The following is a 27,413-nucleotide window of genomic DNA, read 5'->3' as shown; positions in this document are numbered from 1 at the left end:
CACCCAGTCTTGGACTGTATCCTTTGGGAGTTGCTCTCTGATGGATGCAGGACAGCCAACCCACATCATAACCCCACAGCCCCCATCGGTGTTTCAGAATCACAGAATTATGGAATTGTTTAGGTCAAGGCCACCACTAACCCGTGCCCCACATGCCACAGGTTTTAAGACCCCCAGACTCCACCACTGACCACCTTTATGGTGAAGAAATTCTCCCAATATCTAAACCTCCCCAGGTGCAACTTGAGCCTTCATCTGCCTCCTCCACCACGGCTGGTGGTGGCCCTGGAGGACACAAGGGAGGACACAAGGCAGGACACAAGGAAGGACACAGGGAAGGATACGAGGCAGGACACAAAAAAGGACACAGGGAAGGACACAAGGCAGGACACAAGGAAGGACACAAGGAAGGACACAAGGCAGGACAAAAGGAAGGACAAAAGGCAGGACACAAGGAAGGACACAAGGAAGGACACAAGGAAGGACACAAGGCAGGACACAAGGAAGGACACAAGGAAGGACAAAAGGAAGGACACAAGGAAGGACAAAAGGAAGGATACAAGGAAGGACACAAGGCAGGACACAAGGAAGGACACAAGGCAGGACAAAAGGAAGGATACAAGGCAGGACACCCTCAGCCCTGGCTGCTCAGAAAGCCAAACTGCTGCTGTTCCGGGCTGGAACAAAGGTGTTTTCACAGCAGGAAGAGAATGAAACCCAAGAATTGCTCCAACTCAAACCCAAGAGTTTACATTGGCTGCCAGTCAGCCCGTGCCAGCAGAGCCAGATGCCTCCTTTTCCCCAGCTTTGCACGCAAAGCCACCTCAGCCAGCCCCAGCACCTGGCAGCGATGACACGGGGACAAGCACAACGCCGGCGCAGCACGCTCCATCCTGCGGCCATCCCAGGGGATCATTCTGCCCCCAGAACCCCAGACCCCGGGCACTGGGGCTCCAGCCAGAGCTCCTGCCGTGTCCAAATGCCAATCACTCAGCAGGCGTTGCACAAAAGCTTCCCAGAAGAGGCAGAGATGAAAGCGTGGTGGGAAGAGGACGGGGAAGCCGATTGCCCAAGACTTCGGGGAGATCCTGGCTTGTCCAGACCCGCTAAAGCAGCCTGGGGGAAAAGGAGTGATTCTGTGTGTCCAGGCCCTGCTTGGTCGCCAGTTTGTGGTGGAACCCCGAGGGGACACAGCCTCAGAGCCACCCAAATTCTTTGAGCCAGCACAGGCAGCTGTTGGCATCACACCAGCTTTGTCTTCTCATGATCCCAAAATCGTAGGAAAAGCACTGGAGGGGAAGGTCCAAACCCCCTGCAGGCTACCAGGTACTGTTAATGCAGGTGAACCTAATGGGAAGAAATGACAATGTCTGACTCAGTTCAGAAGGCTGAATTCTTTCTTTATTAAAACTATGCTAAAATATATTAATATGCTATATAAAAGGAGGATTCTAAAACCACATATTACTTTCTTTGACTCTAACACAGCTTGTGACCCTCTCTGAGAGTCTAGACACAGGTGGGTTGGATTGGCCATCAGGCTCAAACAATCCTCAGCAGAATCTAATTAAGTACTCACTCTAGGTAAACAATTCTCCAAACACATTCCACATAGGAAAAACAAGGAGCAGAAATAGAAATTGTTTGCTCTTTCATTTTTCTCTGTGCACCTCTATGAAAAATCCAAAGAGAGAAAGAAATGTGCTTGCCACAACCAGGGGTATTGGAGAAAAAGGGGAAGGATGTTTTAGGAGAGCCCATGAGGTTCATCAGCCAAATAACAGCTCCACCAACTACGACAAGGACACAGGTCAGTGAACCAGCGTCCCAAACCCACTTCCCATAAAGAACATCCCACAGGTCAGTGCAGCAAAATCCCAAACCCAATTCCCATAAGGGGACATCCCACAGATCAAGGCACCAAAATCCCAAACCCACTTCCCACAAGGGACATCCCAAAGGTCAGGGCACCCAAATCCCAAACCCACTTCCCACAAGGGACATCCCACAGGTCAATGCACCAAAATCCCAAAGCCAGTTCTCACAGGGGACATCCCACAGGTCAGTGCACCAAAATCCCAAACCCACTTCCCACAGGTCAGGGCACCAGAATCCCAAACCCGCTTCCCCCAGGGGCATCCCCAAGCCAGCCTGGCCCTGCTGCAGGGGGGTGCTGGCTGAGGTGGTGCCATGCCTGGAGGTGCAGCTCAGTGCCTGCCCTGGTGGCTCAGAGGGCAGTGACATCGGGGGGACTCCCCAGTGCCATGCTGTCCCCGTGGGGTGGACTTGGCCCCGTGGGGACACGCGACGCTGGCCCCGCTGAGGGCCCACAGGCCTGGCTGCCTGCAGCCTCTGCGTGCCTCCCTGGCCCGAAGGCTGCCTGGCGGTGCTGATAAGGCTGCAATAAGCAGAAAGAACAGCGGGAATTTTATTTTTCCCCCTTTGCAGATGAGAGTTTTATAGCCCCGGGGCAGATAAGCAGCTTAATATTAACAACAGTGTTGTGGAACTGCCTCGTGGTGGTGGGAGGGCTCCCCAGGATCCTTGCGTGGAGGGCTGAAGGAGTCACCCCTGTGTCAGGATGGAGGAGGGGAAGGGAAGAGGCTGGAGGGGAGAGGAATGGGCAGGAAAATTTTCCTTCCCTCCTCTTCATGGGGCGGGAGGCAAAGCAGCCACTTTATAACTCCCTAGCTACATTTAGCACCTGTCCCTCTCTCCGTGCTGATGGAGTCGTCCCATGGAGCTGTGGAAGACCTTTCCAGGCATTCTCCAAAGGCAGGAGGGACCTCTGAGACTTGGTCTGAAATCCCTGCATGCTCACCACTTGTGGGAATCCAGGGGTTCCCTCTGGCTGCCCTGGGACCCTGGCAGGGCTCAGGAACCCCCCTGGACAGAGCCCCCAGAGACACTGGCTGTGATCTCTGCCCATGGAAAAGAGTTTTCAATCCTACAGCATGAATTACAAGCTCTCAGTGTTTGATATCAGTAATAATTAAATGTGTCACGGGTGCAAAAGTAGAATTTTAGGATTCTAGATGAGGGGTCCAAAGGGGACAAGCTGGAGGAAATTGGGTGTGCCTTGTCCTTTTTCTCCTTCTTCATGCCCTCCATGTCTCACTGTGGGGTTGGCATTTTTCTGTTGGTTCAGGCTGGGGACACACTGTCCAACGTAGGTGACAGATATTGGCACGTTCTTGTAAATGCAGCCCAGGGAGTTTCTGGTATTTAATGTTTGTAACATCCCACTGAGGGCAGAGCCCCACACGCTGCCCTGCAGGACAGAGCTGGGCAGGGCAGCAGAACATGTTAGAGATAAACAGAATAAACAACCTGGAAACCAGCACAGACCAATTATGGCTTCTGCTTTGGCAGCGGGGCTGACAGACAGAGACTTTCTACAATCTCAGGATCATCAATATCTCAGATTCCGACAACCACTCCTTGCACATCCCATCCAACAGGCCAGACCCCAGGAGAAGCTCCAGCTTTCCTGCTGGGTTCCATAAAATCACAGAATGGAATCTCCCGAGCTAGAAGGGACCCCAAGGATCATCAGTCCAGTCCCTGCACAGACACCCCAACAATGCCACCCCGTGCCTCCGAGTGTTGTCCAAATGCTGCTGGAGCTCTTGGGGCCGTTCCCATTCCCTGCTCAGTGCCCCACCTCCCTCTGGGTGAGGAGCCTGTCCTGCTATCCAGCCTGAACCTCCCCTGTTCACCATCGCTGCCATGGAAGCCTCAGTGACTCACAGCTGGTGAGAGGCTCCAGTTCCCCCTATCTTTGTCTGCCCCTAATGACCTTCCTCAATTAAGCCCTCCAATTACTCCCCGGGCAGTCTGCGAGCGCCACGGTTTCGTTACTGGAATCAGGGTGGTGATAAGCCAGGGAAGCTTTGATCACTCCATGGAAAATTGCTTTTATGGTTGGTTTTCAAGTGAGTCATGAATCCAGCCATGGCATCAGGACTCCACTTCCAAATGCTCCTAGCACTGTCATTCCTGCAGCAAAAGCCCTGGGCAGACACAGACTTCTCCCTCTGGCTGAGACACCTGCCTGATGCCAGCACTCGAGCTGCTGGCATCTCGTCCCCGGGCAAGTCAGTCCCTAGCCCCACAATGGGCCAGAACAATCCCTTGTGACTCTCCTGGATGGAAGAGAGGAGTTTCTCTAACAACCAACAGCCCTCCCAAAAAGTGAGCCCTGCCTTTTTAATTTCTGTCCTTTGGCTGTTTGGGATCTGTTATCAGGAGTCATCCCCCCATGGGGATTAATCCTTCTGTGTCTCACTTTTGCTGGTTGTCCCCAGCACTGGTGACAGAAGAAAACCCCCCAACACCATAATTTTAGTTGCATCTACACAGGCACATAACCCCACACTGGTTTCTGTCTTTTCGGGGCAATAAAAATCTCTGCTCAGCCTCCATGAGGAGCTCCTGGGGTGCTGGAGCTGGTGGCTGAGGAAGCTGCTGCTCCTCCAACCCAGCCAGGCTGGACCTGTGGGTGGAGCAGAGCTGGATCTAAAGGAGCTGAGCACATTAAACCCGGCACATGGCTCTGCTCCAGCGGCGCTCCCAAATCAGCCTGAGCCCTTTTCCCTCCTGCCACCCTCCCCTCCCTCCTCCCGGGGGGAAGGAGGCTGAGTTTGGGCTGATCGATCGCCCGGTGCCATGGCAGGTACAAGGTATCTGTGAATCAGAGGGCAGGACAGAGGGCAAGGATGGAGTTTGTCCCCGGGCTGAGAAGGGAACAGCAGAGGAGCAGAGATAGCTCCTCCCTGCACGCAAAGCCCTGCTCAGGAAAAGCTCCGGGATCCCAGGAATTCCCCCAAACGTGGCTGCACACCCACCCTGGCAGGATTTTCCGTGGGCTGAGAGGTGGGAGCACCAGTGCGAGCCAAAAGCCTCTGGGATGATGGATGCTCCTCAAACTCTGCAGGATGTGGGCTGGAGAGCCGGGATGCATTCGGGGCTGGCTGTCCCCTGGGTGTCCCCAAGGCTGGCCCTGGTGGCAGCGGAGCAGTGGGAGGTGCGTGCACACAGGAGGACAGGATCTCACGTCCCCACCACAGCAAGAGGTCCCAGTTGTCTGCCCCACTCTCGCGGCCCTAAAATCATCTCCCTGAACCCCAGCAGGGTGGGTAGAGCGGGGCTGGTGCTGTCAGGGTGGGGGACACAGGCAGGGGGGGAAATGTCACCTGTTGAGACCCTGTGCCCCCAGCCGCTCCCCTTCAATGGGAAACATCCCGGCAGCAGGGGAGCGAGGAGAGCCCTGAAATGAGGCTGTTCTCCAGAGCTCAGGGGGTTTGGGGTTGCCATGCGGGAAGAGGCACCCCGAGAAGCAGAACTGGCATGGGGGGGCAGGATCCTAACTCACTGAAGCACTCCTGTCCCTGAACGCCCTCCGCTGGCACCTGTGACAGCTCCGCCGGTGGCACCTGTGACACAGCTCCGCCGGTGGCACCTGTGACACAGCTCCGCCGGTGGCACCTGTGACAGCTCCGCCGGTGGCACCGAGGAGCGCCGGGCTTTACCCCTGACGGGACATTTTTTGCGGGGAGGGACATTTGGGGAAGGGGACCTGTCGGAGACGGATCCCCCCGCAGAGCATCCCGCATCCCCCCGAGCCCCCGGAGCCCGGGGAGCCGCAGAACCGGCCAGACCCGGCTCCCTTCGGGGCTTTCCCAGCTGGAAGGTGAATTCCCCCGGCTGGAATGAGCCGGAGCTGTCACGCTGGCTTTACTCGGCTGCTCCCAGGCACCACCTGCGGATCCTCCGCTGTTCCGTACAGCCCCGGCAGGGTCGCTTCCCTTTCCCCGCCTCCCCTCTCATCCCGGAATCCCCCGGAGCCTCCGCGCTCCGCAAGGAGCCCATCCAACCAGCCGGGGATGCGGAGCGACAGGGCAGGCGATTTTCCATCCTTACTCGGCCGGGATTTCACGCTCAGCTCCTCCTCTGCTGCAGTTTTCCCCGCTTTTCTTTATTTTTCTCCTTTCCAGCCGGCTGAAGGGCCCCCTCTCCTGGAGATGTCCGTCCTGCCTGGCTGGCCGCGAGTCCATCCTTCCCTCCCGGCCCACCCTCACACCAAGACCCTTCCAGGGAAAAATTCCAGCCGGGACTTTGCCCGAAGGATTCCCCTCCGTGTCTCCCCGCACGGCCAAAGGCCCGCACCGCCCTTCCCGCCGCTCCCGGGGCTCCCGGGGCAGGAGGAATCCCGACGGGAGCCCCGGGGGCTGGGCACCCTTCCCCACCAGGCTGGCTCCGTGCCCGGTGTCGCCCCCAGCGCGGAGGGGCTGCAGGTTCCAGCGGTGCGGCGCTGAGGAGTTTTTTGGAGGAATTCTGGTCTCCGGTCACCGCAACCACGCCGAGCCCGTGCGGGGCAGGGCGGGGTGGCTGCACCGGGCCGTGCTGCGCGGCCCGGGAGCGCGGCGGCGGTTCTGGGGCACTTGGAGCTGCGTTCAGTCCCTCCCAGAAGGAGCCTGGGAGGGGATGAGGCGCCTTCCTCGCCTCCCCGAGGCCAGAGGAACGTTCCAGAGGGGGAACTCGGGGCTCAGCCCAGGAACGCATCCCTGGATCTTTCCTGCGCGCTGCTGGAGCAAGGATGTGCTTCCTAAAAATGAGCTGGGCTTTGCATCCCGCCCCCGTGGCTGCCGGATCTCCCTGGCGCTGCACCCTGACTTTCCCTGTCCCCTGCGGTCCCTTGGTCCCCGTGGAACGGGTCGGGTTGGAAGGTACCTCAAAGATCACCTATTAATTCTATTTATTCCATATTATGATGTCATATCATGTCGTTATACGACATTATACTATGTTATGCTCTCTGATATGTTTATGTGATGTCATGCTATATATTATTAGTCATTTGAGCAATATTATTGCATTATTGTTACTATCAATATTAATAATTCTACATATAATATCTTCTAGGACCACAGAATCAGGGAATGGGATAGGTTGGAAGGGACCTTAAAGATATTATTATATTAATTATTATATTATATTATATTATATTATATTATATTATATTATATTATATTATATTATATTATATTATATTATATTATATTATATTATATTATATTATATTATATTATATTATATCATATCATATTATATTATATTATATTATATTATATTATATTATATTATATTATATTATTATATTAATTTTATTATATATTACATTTTATTGTCATTTGACCATTTTAACGTTATTTATTGTAGGTTTTATAACACTTTTTATAATTTTATTGGCATTCCAGCATCATTTCGGTACTACTTCGCACCCACGTGAGCACACACCGGGCAGGAACCGGGGGGTCGGTCCCGGTCCCCCTGCTGCTCCTGCTGCGGGTTCTCATCCCGTTCCCAGTGCGGATCCCGGTGCCGGTGTCGTTCCGGTGCAGGTGCGAATCCCGTTCCCATTGCCGGTGCGGGTCCCGCTCCCATTGCCGGTACAGCTCCCGTTCCCATTGCCGGTACAGCTCCCGCTCCCATTGCCGGTGCGAATCCCGCTCCCATTGCCGGTGCGGGTCCCGCTCCCATTGCCGGTACAGCTCCCGCTCCCATTGCCGGTACAGCTCCCGCTCCCATTGCCGGTGCGGGTCCCATTCCCATTGCCGGTACAGCTCCCGTTCCCATTGCCGGTGCAGCTCCCGTTCCCATTGCCAGTGCGGGTCCCGCTCCCATTGCCAGTGCGGGTCCCGCTCCCATTGCCGGTACAGCTGCCGTTCCCATTGCCGGTACAGGTCCCGGTGCCGGTGCAGGTCCCGGTGCCTGTGGGGATGCCAGTACCGGTGCGGGTCCCAGCGCTGCTGCCGCTGCCGTTCCCGGTTCGTGTCCCGTCTGCAGTGCGAGTCCCACTGTCCCCGCTGTCACTGCCGTTCCCGCTGTCGGTCCTTCTGTCCCCCTATCCCCCTGTCCCTCTGTCCCCTCTCTCTGTCCCCTTGTCCCCCTATCCCCCTGTCCCTCTGTCCCCTCTCTCTGTCCCTCTGTCCCCCTGCCCCTCTATCCCTCTGTCCCTCTGTCCCCTCTCTCTGTCCCTCTGTCCCTCTGTCCCCTCTCTCTGTCCCCTTGTCCCACTGAACCACTGTCCCTCTGTCCCCTCTCTCTGTCCCTCTGTCCCCCTGCCCCTCTATCCCTCTGTCCCTCTGTCCCCCTGTCTCTCTGTTCCCCTGTCCCCCTGTCCCTCTGTCCCTCTGTCCCCCTGTCCGCTCTCTCTGTCTCTCTGTCCCCCTGTCCCTCTGTCCCCCTGTCCCTGTCCCCCTGTCCCTCTGTCCCCCTGTCCGCTCTCTCTGTCCCTCTGTCCCCTCTCTCTGTGCCCCTCTCCCCCTGTCCCTCTGTCCCCCTTTCCCCCTTTCCCTCTGTCCCCCTGTCCCTCTGTCCCCCTTTCCCCCTTTCCCTCTGTCCCCCTGTCCCCCTTTCCCCATGTCCCTCTGTCCCCTCTCTCTGTCCCCCTCTCCCCCTGTCCCTCTGTCCCCCTTTCCCCCTTTCCCTCTGTCCCCCTGTCCCTCTGTCCCCCTGTCCCCCTGTCCCGCTGTCCCTCTGTCCCCGCTCCGTGGCGCTGCCGGCGGTGGCCGCCAGGTGGCGCCGCGCCCCTCCCGGTGCCCCCGCCCCGCCGCCGGCGCGGTGCTGGCGGCGCATGCGCGCTGCGCTCGGGGCGCTCCGGTTCCGGGCGCCGCTCCCTCGGTGCCTCGGAGCCTCCGCGCCTCGCTCCGTCCCTCCGGCCCCTCCGGCCCCTCCGGCCCCGCCGCCCCGGCACCGCCGCGCCCCCCGCGCCCGCCCCGCGCCCCCCGCGCCGCGCTGGGCCCCGCCGCGCTCCGGCGGCGGCGGCGGCTCCGGCTTCCCCCGCCCCTTCCGCCCCCCCGCGCCCCCCCGCCGGCCCAGCCGAGCCCGGAGGCCCCGGCGGCGCCGCATGGAGCAGCGGCGGCGGCCGCGCCCCTGCCCCCGGCCAGGTGAGTGGCGCGGGCGCGGACAATGGGGCGGGGGGCGCGGTCCGGCCCCGCTGACCCCCGGTGACCCCGCGCGGCCGCTCCGCCCCGCCGCGGTCCCCGGGGACCCCCGAGCCCCGTCCCGTCCTGCCGGGAGGGCGGGGAGCGCCCCCCGCCGCAGCCCGGGGGATGCCGCGGCCGGCCCGAGCCCCGCCGGGGGTACCGGCTCCGCTGCCGCTGCATCCCCATCCCGTACAAAGGCCCGCGGGAGCATCCCGGGCGCCCGGCTGCTCGCAGGGCTTGGCGGCGCCTTGTTGCTTTGAGTGTTTGAAAATTTGGGGCTTTGGTTGTTGTTGTTGTTGTTTGTTGGGTTTTTGGGTTTTTTGGGGTTTTTTTGGGTTTTTTTTTTTCTGGGCACTAAGGCGTCGGCGGGTTATTTATAGCCGCGGCTGTTGCTCGTTGCTTTAGCGAGAGCGAAAGGGGTTGTGCCATCGGGCGGAAAAAAAAAAAAAAAAGTCCCCCGAAAAATCGGAAAGTCGGGGAAAAAAAAAAAAAAAAAAGGCAAATCGGAGGTGCGAGGACTGGGGAGCGGGAGGAGGAGGAGGAGGATGGCAGCCTTCCTCCCGGGACAGGGGTTTGTTCCCACTGAGCCACGCAGGAGCAGGGCCCCATCCTGGCGAGGCAGGGAGTGTCCGGAGCGTCCCCGGAGGGATGCGGGAGGTTTTGGGAGCGTCCCCGGAGGGATGCGGGAGGTTTTGGGAGCGTCCCCGGAGGGATGCGGGAGGTTTTGGGAGCGTCCCCGGAGGGATGCGGGAGGTTTTGGGAGCGTCCCCATCTTCCCTCGTGGAGCACCAGCGGCGTGGGAGCGATGGAGCCGTGGGGCAACCCCTGCAAAGCCAGGGACTTTTGGGGTGCTTCTTTGCCCTTTCACCACTGCCTGCCCCCAGCTTTTCGGTTTTGAGCGAGTATTTGCCAAAAAAACCTTCCTGTGCCCCACTCCGCGCCCTGTCCCCGTCCCCAGGTGGCAGCCCATGGGAAGGGGACACTGGGGTGATTTTTGGTGGAAAGTCGCCCTGCTGAGGTTTTTGCAGGGTGAAGGAGAACCAGGAAATCCTCTTTGCAGCGTGGGGCTGGGAGCAGCTTCTCTCCAGGCCTCCACCTGTCCCCCGGGTGCCACCAGCAGCATCCTCTCTTTCCCTTCTGAAAGCATTTTAAAAACCCCTGAAAAAGAAGCTCCTTCCCCCCTTTTTTGCAGCAGGGCGCCCAGCAGGGGCTGGTTTGGGGGAGCAGTTCCGAAACGCTGCGTGCTGACGAGCGAGATGAAGGAGGAACATTTTTCTTTCGATTAGTGTAATCGTAGGTGTTCGTTGTAATAACAGCAGATAACATCTTTCAGAGGCAGGGAGGATGTTGTCTGCTTTGGGGTCGGTTTGGGATTTTTTTTTTTTTTTTTTTTGGGTTGTTTTTTGAAGTTTAGAGGACTTCACCGGGAGGTTGGTGCACGGAAGGGGTGGGTGTGGGTGGTGCCCACACACCTGTTCCCATTGGGAATGAGCCTTTTGTGCCATCAACAGCCAAACTTCATTTCAACAGAGTCATCCTGGCACTGGGCAGGTGCTGCCCCCTCCCCTGCTTGGGTTTGAAACCCAGATGCAGCATCTGCCCACCCCGTGGTGATGGTGCTCCCGTGGAGGTCCCAAATTCCTCTCCCAGCTCGCCCGTGGCTCTGGCACGACTGGATTTTATTTTGATTCCTGAGAGGAACGCTGTGCCCAGCTCATTTCCTGGTGCCCTTTGGATTCTCAGAGGTGTTGGCCGTACCTGCCCACCTTGCCCAGCTCTTGGCTGCTGGGCCAGCCTTCCCACGGGAAATTTGGGAGCAGGGCCTTGGGGGAGGCATGGGATGGACCTGGGGGTGAGATCCCTGCTGGGGCTCCTGCACGGAGGATGCTCCGCTGGGCAAGCAGGGGAGCTGGGTTTTGGTTTTGAGCACATCCTGAGCCCCAGTTTGGGAGTGGGGACCTTGCAGAAGGAGCAAACCCTGGCCTGGCAGGGCTGGGAGCAGCCAAACCCAGCACCCGGCTCTGCCCAATCCACCTGGCTGCTCCCTGGCTAATTTTTAAAATTATTATTAATTTCTTTCACGTGCTGCCGCACATCCTCCTGGAGGAGAGAAGGGGCGATGCCCGCGTTTTCCCAGCAGGCTCAGGATGCTGCTTTGAAGCCCTGGATCCACTCTGGCAGCATCTCCACGTCCTTCTCCCAGCCCAGCATCCCAGGGATGCGCGGGGCTGGCCGGGTGGCGCGGGGCAGGAACTGCTGCCTGGCACACGAGGCCTTCGGGGGGCTGCTTGGCATCTGCCCCGTGTGGTTTCCTCCTCCTCCTCCTCCTCCTCCTCCTCCTCTTCCTCGGAAAGTCTCGGCTTTGAGGCAGAAATTAGGCAACGATTAAAAAGAAAACGAAGCTCGGAAGAGGAAGGCCTGTGTTGGGCTCTGGTGTTGGAACCACCTCCCTCTTTAAAGCTGAAAGGCAGATTTATTGTGTGTAATTATAACAATGCCACGGTCCTGTGCCATGAATACCCACGATCCGGGAAGATAAAAAAGCCTGGGCTGGCTGGAGCGTGTTCTTGGTGGGGTTTGCTCAGGAAGTTTCCTCTTTAGCAGGGAAAAGAAATTTTCTCTGTGAAGGCAGGCTATGAATTTTGTATCCTCGCTGCATTTATCAAATATAAACGCCGGTGACATCCGTGAGCTGAAAGCCCAAACAAGCAACCTTTGGGACTGGGAGGATTCAGCTCCTGTACAGGGTGGGAAACGTGGCACGAACCTTTGGGCATCCCTTGCACGGGCTCCAGGGTGCAAGGGATCCCCAAAAACCTCCATCCTGCTGATTTTTGGCTGTCTGGAAATAAGGCCTGGCCGGTGGGAAGCGCTGACTCAGGGCTTTGGGCTGGAGCTCTCCTTGAGCAACACCCAGAACCAGCCTGTGCTCGGTGTCCCCGTGGGACGCTGGATGGGGAACAGGGCTGAGAGCCCCAGCGGTGGGAAATTCCCCCCAAACCTCCTCCCAGGCGTCAGCTAAGCCCCTCCCCGGGATGTAGAGCGGAGTTTATTCCCTGGTTTGCTGATGCTGTGTTTCAGACCGGGGCCATCCAGACCCTTGGCTGAAATTTTTGTTCCGTGCCAGGTGTAAATCCAAAATTTAAGCAAAAATCAACTTGAAACAACACGGGGTTGGAGCTGGGAGTGTTCTGGGTGGAGCTGGGAATGTTTGCTCCCAGCTGTGGGTCCCAGCTGGTGCTCCCCTGCATCCTGGCACTCCTGGCAGTGTCCCCAAGGTGCCACCAAGCTGGCTTTGGGTGCCATCTCCAGCTGTCCCGGGGCTGGCTGGCGAGGAACCCACCCGGCTCGGGTGCCCAGGCTCTGTTTTTGGGGCGAACACCCGAGCCTCGATTTCTGCCAGCAGCGGGGCGCCGTGTCCCCGCGCTGGGGGAAGGTGCTGGCTGGCGGCGTGACGCCTTTTCCGGAGCGCTGGGGGCACGTGGTGGAAACAGGGCCACGTTCTCACCGCGCTCTTCCTCCCGCAGCTCTGCCCCTTATCTCCTTCCTCCTCCTGTCCTCGGCCTTGCCCCTCGTTTCACTTCCTCCTTCCCAAAATACTCCCGGGCGCTGCCTGACACCGCGGCAGGGCTGCCGGTGGTGACCCCCATGGAGGTGGTGGATTCCCAAATGTTTGGGTGGGTTTTGGGGGTTGCTCTGCCTGTGTCCCCCACTCTGTAGCCCCGGCCCAGCACGACCCCGATGCCCCAGCCCAAGAAAGCCTGGTTTGATTGTGGGGCCGCTGAGTTCATCCCGTGCCGGGGGCTGGAGCAGCAGGAATAAAGCCGGGTTTGTTCCCCTCCCTCCCACACACCCATCCCAGAGCACAGCACCCCGGGCAGCACATCCCCCTGGGCTTTAGGAGCTGCACATTCCAGAGTCCCGGCACTTTTTATGCTGCAGGGAGCAGTTTTGGTTTATTTCTTTTGGATCCCAGGCCTGGGAAGCTCTCGGGGCTGGATGTTTCCGCGTGTGGGTCACCAGGGAGAGCAGGGCTCTGGCTGTGTGGCCTGGGAGAGGAGTGGGATGGACCTTCTGGAGGTCATCTCTGTTCCCTTCCCTTCTCTGGGCATCTCCGCCCGTCCATGCTGTGCTGGACTTTTCCTTGATGCAGATGCTGCACTCAAAAACTCAGTTCTTAAGAAGCTGGATCCGTGCAAATGCCTCCTCATCCGGGTGAGCAGCTGCTCCCTCCCCTGCTGCAGGGGCTGAGCAGGCCCGGAGCTCCCCCTTCCACCTCAGTTTGGGGATATTTTGGACGCAGGACCCGTTCTTGGAGGGAGAAGAGATGCTCACCTGGCCTGAGAGCATCCTTTGGGGGGTGCTGCATCCTCCCTGCGCCTCGTTCCCGCTGTCTCAGCCGTCCTTTCCCCCCATGCAGGTCTCATGGTACCAAGTGACGTGTCCTCCCTGTGAGAGTCGCTCCCCCACCCTCCTGAGAAGATGTCAGGGATGCAGGTAAGCTCTGGCTGAGGAGAGGAGGGGATGGGGCCACACAGAGGTGTCCCCAGCGCCCAGGAGGGACGTGGGGACACTTGGTTTAAGTAGACCCCGTTTGCATTCTCATCTGCGAGGGGGTCCCCGAGGGTCAGGGGGGTGCCAGGGGTGGGTGGCACGCTGAGGCAGGGCTCTGATGGCACCCCCTGCTCCTGCCAGGCCGTGTGGCCATCCGGTACAGAATGTATCGCCAAGTACAACTTCCACGGTACCGCCGAGCAGGACCTGCCCTTCAGCAAAGGAGACGTGCTCACCATCGTCGCCGTCACCAAGGTGAGGTGTCCCCTCCCCGTGTCCCTGCGCCCCGTGACGCGTGCCACTGGCAGCCCCTGGTCCTGCCGGGTCCCACCGGGCGTGAATTGGGCCGTGAGCTCGGTTAATTAATTCACGGCCTCGTTAGTTAAGGGTTCTCCAAAAGGCGAGCGCCTCCCGGGAGGTGGAGGAGGGATGGGAGAGGCAGCGGTGCTGGGCTCCTCTGCGGGGAAGGAAAAGGGGGGCTCTGGGTTTGGGGGGCTCTGGGTTGGGGGGGCTCCGGGTTTGGGGGCTCTGGGTTCGGGGGCTCTGGGTTTGGGGGGCTCTGGATATGGGGGGCTCTGGGTTTGGGGGCTCTGGGTTTGGGGGCTCTGGGTTTGTGGGGCTCTGGGTTTGGGGGCTCTGGGTTTGGGGGCTCTGGGTTTGTGGGGCTCTGGGTTTGTGGGGCTCTGGGTTCGGGGGGCTCTGGGATGCCCAGCAGGTTGGGAGGGGGATCATAGTGAACCCATCATTGGGGTTTGGTGGTCCCTGCACCGATGCTGCTCACCCCATCCTTCCTGCAGCAGCAAGGGGGTGCAGGGGTGCTCGGGGCTCAGAGAGCTCCTCGGGTGGGGTGCAGCACCCATGGGCTCGTGGTGACATCCTGCTGTCCCCACAGAGGGGTCTGCAGGGGTGCTCGGGGCTCAGAGAGCTCCTCGGGTGGGGTGCAGGGCTCGTGGTGACATTCTGCTGTCCCCACAGGATCCCAACTGGTACAAGGCGAAGAACAAGGTGGGCAGGGAGGGCATCATTCCTGCTAACTACGTGCAGAAGCGGGAAGGGGTGAAAGCTGGCATCAAGCTCAGCCTCATGCCGTGAGTAGCAGCCAGGGCTCCGGCTCCCGGGGGAGGTGGCATCCCTGTGGCCACAGCTGTGTCCCAGCAGAAGGGACACTCCTCAGAGGGCACGAGGGGCAGCAGCGTGGATTTGGGATTGGAATTTGCTGCTGGGGAGGGCTCTGAGTGTTTTGGGAGTTGCCTGCATGGCTGGGAAGGTGATTGGATGGTTGGGTCATGTTTTAAATTGGATTTTTTACCCAAGGCTAGGGTTGTAAAGGCTGCTGGAGGAAGAGGGAAGGTTGGAATGGGGTCTGTACAGAAGGTTTGATGTTCTTGCTGCATCCCAGAGCTGCCAGAGACTCCCAGGCTGGAGGAGGAACCTCCTGGGAGCGTGCAGAGGGACAGAGGGACAGAATCCCAGCTGGGGCCAGGAGGAGGGGAGCGGGACGGTGGAAGGAGCTGGGTCACAGGGTGGGTGGGGGGGCAGCACGGGGACAGCGAGGAGCAGCACGGGGACAGAGAGGAGCAGCATGGGGATAGCGAGGAGCAGCACGGGGACAGAGAGGAGCAGCATGGGGACAGTGAGGAGCAGCACGGGGACAGGAGCAGCACGGGGACAGAGAGGAGCAGCACGGGGACAGAGAGGAGCAGCATGGGGACAGAGGAGCAGCATGGGGACAGCGAGGAGCAGCACGGGGACAGGAGCAGCACGGGGACAGAGAGGAGCAGCACGGGGACAGAGGAGCAGCACGGGGACAGAGAGGAGCAGCATGGGGACAGTGAGGAGCAGCACGGGGACAGCGAGGAGCAGCACAGGGACAGAGAGGAGCAGCACGGGGACAGAGAGGAGCAGCACGGGGACAGCGAGGAGCAGCAGCACGGGGACAGAGGAGCAGCACGGGGACAGCGAGGAGCACCGTCCCCTCGCAGGCAGGGCCAAAAGCCGCCCCACACGCAGTCCCAGCCCGCCCTGCGTGGCCCTGCAGGTGGTTCCACGGGAAGATCACGCGGGAGCAGGCGGAGCGGCTGCTGTACCCCCCCGAGACGGGGCTGTTCCTGGTGCGGGAGAGCACCAACTACCCCGGCGACTACACCCTGTGCGTCAGCTGCGAGGGCAAGGTGGAGCACTACCGCATCATCTACTCCTCCAGCAAGCTCAGCATCGACGAGGAGGTCTACTTCGAGAACCTGATGCAGCTGGTGGAGGTGAGGTCCCCGCTGGTGTCTCCCGCCGGGGACATCACAGCGTGGGGGGCAGCATGGGGGAGCAGCGGGTGCTCGTCCTTCTCCGCCGGTGCCCCGGGCTGGCGATGATGGGGACAGGGACAGGAGGAGGGAGGAGGGACAAGGACCCTGGGCTGCCACCAGGGCTGTCCGTGGCCTCGTGCTGCCACCTGGTGGGACCTCAGAGCCCGCCGGGTGTCACCCATCCAGTGCTGGGGTGTCACTCACCTCCGTGCCGGGGTGTCACCCACGCCCCGCCGTGTCCCCCCAGCATTACACCACGGACGCAGACGGGCTCTGCACCCGCCTGATCAAACCCAAGCTGATGGAGGGCACGGTGGCAGCGCAGGACGAGTTCTCCCGCAGTGAGTGGCCGTGCCCCCTCCCCTGCCCCCGGGGACCCCCAGCACCCCCTCACTGCCCCTTCTCCCCCCGGCAGGCGGCTGGGCCCTCAACATGAAGGACCTCAAGTTGCTACAGATCATTGGCAAAGGGGAATTCGGAGGTGAGCCCGCTGTCCCCAGCCCGTGGCGGCCCTGAATGTTGGGGGGCTCCTCTGTAGCCCCCCCCAGGGCGCTGTGGGGCCCCAGGAGGCCGGGATGCTTCCCAGTGCCTCCTGTGCCCGTCTCTCCTGGCCTGCAGACGTGATGCTGGGGGATTACCGGGGGAACAAAGTCGCCGTGAAGTGCATTAAAAACGACGCCACAGCGCAGGCCTTCCTGGCAGAGGCGTCCGTCATGACGTGAGTGTCGCCCTCGGTGGGGGGACGGCGTGAGGGTGGGGCACCTCTGTCCCCGCGAGCAGCGGTGGGTGGTCCCTGACACCCCTCTGGTCCCCAAACCCCTGCCCTGAGCCCCCCTGTGCCGCGCAGGCAGCTCCGACACAGCAACCTGGTGCAGCTGCTGGGGGTGATTGTGGAGGAGAAGAGTGGCCTTTACATCGTCACCGAGTACATGGCCAAGGTGAGACCCCCCCCACTGTGCCCTGCCCCTCTGTCCCCTTGTCCCCACCACGCTCGGGGCTTCACCCTGGCACAGCTGGGCCATGCCAGCCTGGGCTGCGTCTCGCTGGGGCCACCGTGGTGGCTGCAGGTGGCGTGTCCCATGTGCCACCGCTGGCTGCCAGCGGGGCTTGGCATCTCCAGATCGGCCCCTTGAGGGAGGGACATCACCCTTGGGTCCCGCCCCTCGTTTGAAGGGACATCACCCCTGTGTCCTACTCCATCCTAAAGGGACATCATCCTTGGGTCCTGCCCCATCCTAAAGGGACATCTCCCCTGGGTCCTACTCCATCCTAAAGGGACATTGTCCCTGGGTCCTACTCCATCCTAAAGGGACATCACCCCTTGGTCCTGCCCCATCCTAAAGGGACATCTCTCATGGTCCTGCCTCATCCTAAAGGGACATCATCCCTGGGTTCTGTCCCATCCTAAAGGGACATCTCCCCTGGGTCCTACTCCATCCTAAAGGGACATCACCCTTGGGTCCTGCCCCATCCTAAAGGGACATCATCCTTGGGTCCTGCCCCATCCTAAAAGGACATCTCCCCTGGGTCCTACTCCATCCTAAAGGGACATTGTCCCTGGGTCCTGCCTCATCCCAAAGGGACATCTCCCCTGGGTCCTACTCCATCCTAAAGGGACATAATCCTTGGGTCCTGCCCCATCCTAAAGGGACATCGTCCCTGGGTCCTGCCTCATCCCAAAGGGACATCTCCCCTGGGTCCTGCCCCATCCTAAAGGGACATCACCCTTGGGTCCTGCCCCATCCTAAAGGGACATCTCCTCTGGGTCTTACCCTATCCTAAAGGGACATGTCCCCGTGTCCTGCCCCATCCTAAAGGGACATCTCCCCTGGTCCTACCCCATCCTAAAGGGACATCATCCCTGGTCCTTTCCCATAAGGGATGGACATCCCTGGTCCTGCCCCACAAGGGACGGACATGATCCCTGCTCCTGCCCCACAAGGGAGGGGTGTCGTGCCCCGCTCCTGCCCTGTGAGGGAGGGGCAGCAGGTGGGCTGCTGGCCCTGCTGACCCCATCTCTCTGTCCATACCTGCCTCCAGGGCAGCCTAGTAGACTACCTGCGGTCGCGCGGGCGGTCGGTGCTCGGGGCAGACTGTCTGCTCAAGTTCTCCTTGTAAGTACCAGGCAAGGCCGTGCCCCCCACCCTGACCCGCCCCGCCCGCGCCTTGGGGCCGCCCTGCCGACCCCCTTGTGCCTCCCACCCCTCCCAGAGATGTCTGTGAAGCCATGGAGTACCTGGAAGCCAACAACTTCGTGCACCGGGACCTGGCGGCGCGGAACGTGCTGGTCTCGGAGGACAACATCGCCAAGGTCAGCGATTTTGGGCTCACCAAGGAAGCCTCCTCCACACAGGACACGGGCAAGCTGCCTGTCAAGTGGACAGCGCCAGAAGCACTTAGAGAAAAGGTGGGTGAGCAGAGGGGCCTTTGGATATGGTGGAAGCTGCAGGAAGGGGGAACTTCCCAGGCTGTCCCAGAGATGGTGCTTGAGTGCCACCCGCCACTGTCTGAGCCCTGAGGGTGGGGGAGATCCCTTGCCACCCTTGATCCCGTGATGGGTGCTGGGATAGCAGGCCAAACCCTGTCTCCACAAATAAAAAACATTTCCTTCCAGAATTGGAAGGAAATATTAAATGCAGATTGAATTAAAGAAGTACAGTTGCACCGTGAGGTCTGATTTTCAAATCAGCTGTGAAAGGGAGTAACATCTTTAGCTAAAGATGGATCGTTCCCTGTGTAATTAAATTTGACGCATTAGGTCATGTACTTAGAGCCAAAGATCTCTAATTCTTGAAGCTCTGAAGATGCCTTGGGAAGGTGAGGAGCCCACTGTTCCCATGCATCCACCAGAATCCAGGGATTATTTGGGGATGATCCCATAAATGTGCCTGATACAGCTTTTTGAATATCTTTTGGGATCGGCCAAACATCTACTGGCACACCAACAGATAGGTGGAAAATGGTTTCCTGGGGGTCGTGTTGCACAAACATACGGTGTCTAAACCCGGAGCATTAGCTGAAGTCACACAAACATTTGTTTTAGGTTGGCTAACTGGCAAATCTGCGTGGCTAAAAGCAAACAAAGTGAAAGAGCACAAGCATAGCTTTGACTTGAGCTCTGTGTTTTTATTAAACCGTTATCCAACAAAAGAGTTCTACAACACTACTGATTCCCACACCCGAAGCCCACAATCTTGTGTGGAATTGTAGATCCCAAATTGTAGATCCCACACCCCTACCTGAGCCTGCTCACAGGGCTTCTCTCCCCTCCCTGCAGAAATTCTCCACCAAGTCGGACGTGTGGAGCTTCGGGATCCTCCTGTGGGAAATCTACTCCTTCGGGCGAGTGCCTTACCCGAGAATTGTGAGTGACGAGCTCACAAACAAAAACCCAGCTCCCAGGGGCTGGGCTCTGGGGGGGAGCTGAGCCCCAGTTTTTGGGGAGAGCCCCTCCCTGACATGCCCAATCTCCCCCAGCCCCTGAAGGACGTGGTGCCCCGCGTGGAGAAGGGCTACAAGATGGATGCTCCGGACGGTTGTCCGGCCGTCGTCTATGAGGTGATGAAGAAGTGCTGGACCCTGGACCCCGGCCACCGGCCGTCCTTCCACCAGCTCCGAGAACAGCTAGTGCATATCAAAGAGAAGGAGCTCTACCTGTGAGGGGGGCTCTGCACCCCACAGGGGACCCACGCTGGGGGCCCGGGGCGTGCTCAGCCCCCTGCCCCGCCACGGCACCAGGAGGGAGCCCCGGGGGTGTGGTGCCCACCCCCCCCGCAATTCCCCTGGTTGCTCCCAAACTTCCAAATCTGTCAGTTTTGGTTTTTTTTTTTTATTTTCTAGGTTTGGGGTTTTGTTTTTGGTTTTTGTCTCCCACGCTCTTTTTTTTATTATTATTTTTGTGGGGTTTTTTGTTGTTTTCTCAGTTTGGGGGGGGCGTTTATTGTTTTGGGTTTGTTTTTTTTTTTTTCGTTGTTTTTTTATTATTTCAAGCAGGGCCCAGCTGAGCGCTGGGTGTTTTACTAAAGTACGAATCTTATTTTTTAATGTAATTAAAAGAAGAAAAAAAAAAGCAAAAAAAAAAAAAAGAAAGCGAGAAGAAGGTTGTTAAAAGGAGAATAATAATAAATAAACCAATGAAACGGACACATGAAAAGGAAACCCCAGCGACAGAAGTGATGGTTGACGGGGAGACGCTGGACTCGCCGCCCGGTCGGGAGAGCGCGGCCGCGTCCCCGCCAGACGCTTTATTTTTTTTTTTTTTTGGGTTGTTTTGCTTTAAACTCGTTGCAATGTTTGCATGCTGTCTCCAGAGGCCTTTTTTTCCAGTCCTGTCCAGTGCTTTATTCTCATGTAATGCTACCGACTGTGAGATTAAAAACTGTAATAAAAAACCATTCCATACGGACGCGGCACACCCCGCCTCAGCCCCCCTCTGTCGCCAGCGGCTCCGGGGGTCCCCTGGCAGGGGGAAAAGCGGGGTGGACCCCCCATCTCCTCCCCAAATTGGTGGGGATGAGCAGCATTTGGCTCCATCCTGCCTGTGAGGGCTGGCAGGCTGTGGCAGGGATGGAGTGATGCCAAAGCTCGCCTTTAAACCAGGCTTTCATTTCCGATGCATTTGGGGCCCATTGCTGAACCTCGCTGCCTCCTCTGCGTGTCCCACCCGTGCAGTGAGACCACGATGTCCCCAAAGCTGTCCCCGCGGAATCCCTGCAGGGAGCTGGGTGGGTCTGGCAGGTTTAGAACAGTTCGGCTCTTCCGCAGGGAATTATTCAGCGTTAAACGCCCGCGGAGCAGCGGCGCTGCCGGCTTGGCAAGCCCCGGCCAGGGCAGCGGCTCTCCGCCTGCTTTGGGCCGGAATTGAGCCCGAGATTCCCCTTGGAGCGAGGTTAAAAAGGAAAAAAGGAGTGGCGGGACACGGGCACAGCTCAGGGCTGTGAGGGATGGGCCGTGCAGAGGGGAGATGTGCTGCTGACCCCGGAGACCTCGGCGCGCTGGGATGTCCAGGGGATGGGATGGGATGAGGGATGCTTCCTCTCCCCTGGAGTGACCCCCCTCCTTTTGTCCACGTCCCCCCCGTTCCTGCCAGTGCTCCAGCAGGGCCCAGCCGGATAAGCAGCTTTACTTTTTGGGCTTATGAAGATTAAAGTCATTTACAGGCAAAGCCTGCAAGAAACGGCTTTGGGAATGGCGAGAAATACCCAGAACCTTCACGTGATGGGAGACAGCGGGGAGGGCTCTGCTCCTGTCCCCCACGGTGTCCCCTCCTGTCCCCTTGCCTGGGTTACTGCTGGGGACAGACACCTGCCAGCGGTCAAAAAGGGGGAGAAAACTCACCCAAAAATTATTTAGACCTTAGATTATTTGGATTTTTGGTTTTCCTCCAAATGGCACCACACTTCCCATTTTTGAGGCTGTGCCTGGTCTCAGGGGGGGTGTTTGGTGCCTCAGCATCCTCCGGGCTGTAGCTGAAGGATGCTGAGAGAGCTGCTGGAAGAAATCACGTTCTTCACTACAAATCAGGGAATTTAACCCTGATCTGCCGGGGTCCTGCCCCTCCTGCCACCACCGTGCCTCAGTTTCCCCACACACGGAGAGGGTTGCTCCTGCCGCTGGCTCTCTCTCGATCTGGGCCTGCAGCTGCTCATCCTGGATCCCTCCAGCTGATTTATCCCAAGGGATTTTGGGGCTCTGTCCATCAGCAGCAGCGTGGGCAGAGGGGACGGGCTGAGTGACACCCCGGGGCTCTGAGTGCTGGCTCACATCATGTCCCCTTCCTCCTCCTCCTCCTCCTCCTCCTCCCTCGGGCAGCAAGGCGCTGGGCCCAGCTGTGTCAGCCCCATCCTGCCTCCATTCCCGGGTGGATCACGGGCGTGCGGGGCGTTATTGCCACGGCCCACGGGCACCTCTCCCCGCCGTGCCGGGAGGGAACGCGGCACCGGGAGCAGGGACACGCCGTGTGAAGATGCCCTGGAAAATCCAGCTTTCCGCTCCGGCAGCTCTGCTGCTCCTCCTCTTCCCACCGCTCAGCGGGACCCCGGCTCGGGATCCCAGCTGGGTCAGGACAGGGCTGGGGAGAGCTGGGGCGTGGCGTGTGGAAAGGACCATCCCCAAAGTCACCCACCTTGGCTTTTCCATCGCCTGCACCCCACGCGGACTCCTGAGCCAAATCGCCCTTCCCAGCCCCGGCCCTGGCTCCCCCCGGCCCTGCAGATCCCCTCTCCTCCCCATTAGGGCTCCTTGCACGAGCTTTGGCTCTTCCCCTGTCCCCACACCTTCTAGAGCTGCAGAGAGCCTTCCTCACCCCAAACACCCAAAAATCCCTTCAAAGGAGCCCAGTTCCAGCTGCAGCAGCCGCTCGCTCCTCATTTCCCCGGGTGGCAAAGCCTCCATCCCGAGCAGAGGGGGTGCCATGAGCCCCCCGCGAGCGACTCGGTTCTCTCAGTGCTGCTTGGGGCTAATTACCAGCTCTAATTATGGCCCTTCCGCTCCATCCTGGGAGCACGGGCTTCCCAACCTCTGGCATCCCTCGCCGGCATCTGTGCGCTGCCGGCGCCTCCTCCCCCTCCGCGATCGACTTTATCACAAGGACTATTTTTAGCGTGATGTACAAAGCCATTCCCATCACCGTTCCGTGCCGTTCACCTCTCCCTCCCTCTCTCTCTTTTTTTTTTATTTTTTTGTGTTTTTGGTTTTTTTTGTTTTTTTTTTTTCTTCTGGGCACTCCAGGAACCGAAGGCAAGGCAGGGAAGATGCCCCGTGGGAGCGCTGCGTGTGCGGCCGTGTGTGCGCCGGGGCCGGCGTGTGCCTTTGCTCGGGGCTCGCTCTCCAGCAGCGGCACGGAGCAGCACATGCTCTCCCCATGTGCCTGTTTACATGCTCTGTATGTCTGTCCGGCCGCATTTGTGTCACGGCTCGGCTGCAGACACCGCCGTGGGAGCCCCCCCGCCGCCCCCAGCACCTCCCTCCTCTTCCTCACCTCGCGCAGCATCCTCCTCCCGCCGGGAGCCGCAGCCGCCCGGCTCTCTGCTGGGAGCTGCCTCCCCTCCTCCTCTGCCAAGGCACTCCCGGCACCCCAAAACATCCCTGACCCCTGGGGCAGGGGCTGTGTGTCCCGTGGGACAGGACAGTTCCCACCCCAAATCCCCATCCCTCAGGGTGCGTGTTCTGGGTGACAGGACCATTCCCACCCCAAAAATCCCATCCCTCGGGATGGTGGCTCTTTGTCTACTATGACCATTCCTACACCAAATCCCCATCCCTTGGGACCAGGGCTCTGTGTGACCATTCCCACCCCAAACCTCATCTCTCAGGGTGCATGTTCTGGGTGACAGGACCATTCCCACCCCAAAACTCCCATCCCTTGGGACGGGGGCTCTGTGTCCCGTGTGACCATTCCAATCCCAAACCTCATCTCTCAGGGTGCGTGTTCTGGGTGACAGGACCATTCCCACCCCAAAACTCCCATCCCTTGGGACGGGGGCTCTGTGTCCTGTGTGACCATTCCCACCCCAAACCCCATTCCTCGGGATGGACGTTTTGCATGACAGGACAGTTCCCACCCCAAACCCCCCCCTCAGGGTGCGTGTTCTGGGTGACAGGACCATTCCTGCCCCAAACTTCCCAAACCCCGCAATGCTGAGGCTGGGCAGTCCCGTGCTCGGTGACAGGAAGATGAGAACAGGGAATTCCGAGGGAATTGTGGGGATGCTCCAGCAGCGTCCCCACTCCTGGCTTCACTTCCCAACCCCACTCAGGGGCTCTCCCAGGGCACCTCAAGGCAAGGAGGGGTGCACTGGGATTTGTTCTTCCTGTGGAGATGATGTCAGATTTTGGGAACTCAGAGGCTTGGTTCTATAGGAGTGGGGAGGCTTTCCATGGGAATGACTCCCTAGGTCAGGGAAATCTTTGGTTTCACTTCCATGACAAGCTGAGCTGCAGTCCCTCTTCCTCAGCCAAGGCAAATCCCAGCCTTATGGAGTTCTGTTCGAGTAAATGCCAAAAATAATTTAATTTAGTAATTTACCACACCCTTATCCTAAAGTTTCTTTATTCCCTCTGTTAGTGACATGGCAACGCTTCCATCCCTGTCAAGGATGTCCCAGTCGGGATCCCACTGACGGGATGTTTTTCTCAACACCTTCAGGATATTTTCCCTCAAATTCCTGAGAGCTGCTGGTCCCTGAGAGCAGCGGGACTCTGGATCGATGTCACCGTGCCCGGGGGGCACAGCAGGGTGTCCCTGTCCCCAGCGGCAGGTGGCAGGAGCGAAGGTGACTCTGCCCTGCGCCCGGGTCAGAGCCGAGCGCGGCGGGTCCTGAGGTGGCGGTGCCTGTCCCCATCAGCACAAGTGACAATCAGCTGCCAAGTGCCGGCGTGCCTCCCCCCGGCAGCGGCAGCAGCAGCAGCAGCAGCAGAGCAGCAGCAGCAGAGCAGCAGCAGCAGAGCAGCAGCAGAGCAGCAGAGCAGCAGCAGAGCAGCAGAGCAGCAGCAGCAGAGCAGCAGCAGCAGCAGAGCAGCAGAGCAGCAGAGCAGCAGAGCAGCAGCAGCAGAGCAGCAGCAGCAGCAGAGCAGCAGCAGAGCAGCAGCAGCAGCAGCAGAGCAGCAGAGCAGCAGCAGCAGCAGAGCAGCAGCAGGGCAGCAGCAGCAGCAGCAGAGCAGCAGAGCAGCAGCAGCAGCAGCAGAGCAGCAGAGCAGCAGAGCAGCAGCAGCAGAGCAGCAGCAGAGCAGCAGCAGCAGCAGCAGAGCAGCAGCAGCAGCAGAGCAGCAGCAGCAGCAGCAGCAGCAGAGCAGCAGCAGCAGCAGCAGCAGCAGAGCAGCAGCAGCAGCAGCAGCAGAGCAGCAGCAGTGAGCTGCCTGCTCGCTTTGGAAACGCCTCCTCGTTTCCCTCCCGTCGCGCACACACGCGGCTTTCCAGGATTCCCTCACCTACTCCTTCGGGGTCTCCAAAGGTTACAAACGCTCACGTTCCTGCGTGTCAGGCTGACAAGGACCAGGCCTTCTGCTGGCCTTCTTGCCATGGCCCTGCAGCTCGAGGTCACCGAGCCTTCCCCTCCCCTCTCCAACCCACGGGACGCGGCCGCTCCCGGCCGTTCGGGGACCTCGGGAGCCTCCTCTGGAGCCCGGCTGGTGGTAACTGTGCCCTTGGAGCCAGTTACCTGGAAAGAAGAGCTGCAACGGTCCCTCTCAGCATGGCAGAGGGAGCTGCTTGCTTCCAATTTAAATCAGGTGTCAGCGCTGAGAGAGGATCCTCTTAACTTCCACCGTCTTGTCTGAGGCTGGGCGGGGGGACGTCTCATCTCCCCGCCGCCTAATCCGCGGAGATGTGTGATATAGCATAAGCTAATATAATAGGTCATGCAAGGATTTACATCTCATTACGGCAGGTTAGAGTCCTGGCAGGAAGGATGACTCATGCTCACTTGAATATATTTCAGGGATGAGGAGCGGTTCAGCTGCCCGAGGAGAAGCGAATGGGGAAATCAACCACCTCGAAGCATCATTTCCCAGCTCGCTGCACCCTCTGATTGTCCCCCCGGCTCTGCCTCCAGGTGGGACACCGGCCTCTCCAGGAAGAGCTGAGGGGATGGGGGAGCTGCAAAACCTTTCCAAAGGCTTCCTTTGCCTTTTGCTCCATCCCTGTAAAACCCGGGCTGCGAGAGGCGCAGAGCCCGAGCGGGTGAGCGAGCGTCCCTGCCACGAGGGACGGGATCCGAGGGCTTGTTTTCACCTGCTTGCCTTGGCCCAGGGGTTCTGCTCATCAGGAGCTGCTTGCTCTTAGTTCCTCAGACAGGGAGGCTCCGGGGGAGCTGACCCATCTAACCCAGCTGGAAAAAATCGGTCCTGACTTCCAGTCTCTTATTGTTAATAGCTGCTCGCAGCGAAATCCAGAGTGAGCGAAGCTCCCAGGACCGGCCTCATCCCAAATCTGCTCTGAGCCCGCACGAGGTTCGGGCCAGCAGCCAAGGACACAACCAGGGGTGCTGGTTCTTCTCCCTGCCCCTCTTTTCAGCCAGACTGACAGCCAGGACGTGACCACGCTGCTGGCACTGGGACATCTGCAGAGTGCCGGGGGGTCCCAGCCTATTTCTCAGCAAGCTGTGCCAGCTCATTGTGGGTTAAAATTAATTTTCCATGGGTTCTCCATGGGAAAGCACTTAGGAGGGCCTGCAGATCGGTGTGAAAAGCAAAAATCATCACTTCAAAAAGCTGTTGAGGCTCCTGAGCTGTCAGCTCGGGGTGAGCAGCAGGCGCAGGGGCACCTGCGTGGTGGGGGATGCTGTGGGTGACGCTGGGGTCGTGCCAAAAAGAGGGACCTCCCTCATCCCAGCGTCAGTGGAACTGCTGGCATCAATCAGGGGGCTCTGCTCTGCCAGGAGAGCCTTCACCAGGACAAATCCCCTGTTGTCACCTCCAAGAGCGTGTCCCAATCCCTAAGAGCAGCGGTGACTGCCAAGCTGCTGGCCAGATTATTATCCTAGAAAAATGCGTTATTTTTTAATCTGTTTTCCTCTTAAGACATAATTTTACCTTGGGCGGGGGGGATGGGAGGAGATGGGCCGATTCCCCCTCCCCCTGTCACTTTGTGCTGTCGCTCCACAGCTGTTCCATCATTTTAATCTGCAGAGATTGTCTTTATATTTCGGAAATGAAATGATTTCCCGCAAGCCGGGATTGGGGTTTGGATCCGCGCTCATTTTTCAGGAGCGAAGAAGAAAAAAGGGAGAAATGTCTGTTAAAGCCAGGCTGGCCATCTGGAAGGGAGGTGCGTTGCTGATGCCATTAATTGCTCACTCCCCCAGGCCCGGAATGCGGCTGCAGTCAAAGGGAAGAGCAGGAGTGGGAGTGGGGTTGGAGAGAGCCAGGGAATGATGCAACACAATCAATGCCTGCTCCATCCTCCTGATTCAGGTGATCAATGAATGCCTTTGTGCCTGTGCTCTGGCGGCTGAGAGCAGCTTTAGTATTAATTAATAACATAAAAATCACAGAATTGCAGAATGGCTGGAATCAGAAGGGACCATAAAGCTCTCCCAAGCTCCAACCCCTGCCATGAGCAGGGACACTTTCCACTATCCCGGGTTGCTCCAAGCCCTGTCCAGCCCGGCCTTGGATGCTTCGAGGGATGGGAATACTTCCAGGGACATCATTAATAGGAGGATAAAGGGAAGGGAACTTTTGGGCACCAGCCCTTGGATGGATGAGCAAACAACAGTTGTGGCTGGTGCTGGTACATATGGCTTGTTCCGAGTGTCAAGCCTGGCTTTTCCTCCTGCCAGACCCGAAGGATGGGGAACAGAGTGGGAGAAAGGGCGCTGAGGTGGGATTGCTCCTCGGTGGGATGGAGCAGCCGGGAATTAAGGAGGGAAGGGTGTTCGAGGGGCTCCCCGCAGCCCCCACCGTGGCTCCATCCGCCCGGTGTCCCCGCGGGGCTCTGGGGCTCCTTCTTCCCACGGCGGTGGCGCCCCGGGGCGGGTCGGGACGGCGGCGGCTCCGCCCGGGGGAGGCGGCGGGGCCGGGGGAGGCGGCGGGGCCGGGGGAGGCGGTGCTGCCGCCGCCGTGCAGGGAC

At 59.0% G+C, this 27,413-nt stretch overlaps 1 protein-coding gene across 1 annotated transcript; it reads left to right on the top strand.

The window, feature by feature from the left end:
* The first annotated feature begins 8,810 nt into the window (after positions 1-8,810).
* Positions 8,811-20,256, top strand: CSK (C-terminal Src kinase). Its single transcript, XM_077785840.2, has 13 exons — positions 8,811-8,951; positions 13,411-13,487; positions 13,686-13,799; positions 14,520-14,632; positions 15,583-15,802; positions 16,092-16,185; positions 16,260-16,325; positions 16,463-16,562; positions 16,692-16,782; positions 17,885-17,958; positions 18,056-18,251; positions 19,122-19,208; positions 19,322-20,256. The coding sequence occupies exons 2-13, from the start codon at positions 13,473-13,475 to the stop codon at positions 19,502-19,504; spliced, it is 1,353 nt and encodes a 450-aa protein (XP_077641966.1). The 5' UTR covers positions 8,811-8,951; positions 13,411-13,472; the 3' UTR covers positions 19,505-20,256.
* The last annotated feature ends 7,157 nt before the right edge of the window (positions 20,257-27,413 follow it).

This window comes from Lonchura striata, chromosome 10 (assembly GCF_050655825.1).
Source record: "Lonchura striata isolate lonStrDom1 chromosome 10, ASM5065582v1, whole genome shotgun sequence".
Lineage (NCBI taxonomy): Eukaryota > Metazoa > Chordata > Aves > Passeriformes > Estrildidae > Lonchura > Lonchura striata.
Note: the sequence above shows the minus strand (reverse complement) of the source record. Positions and strands in the feature narration are given on the sequence as shown.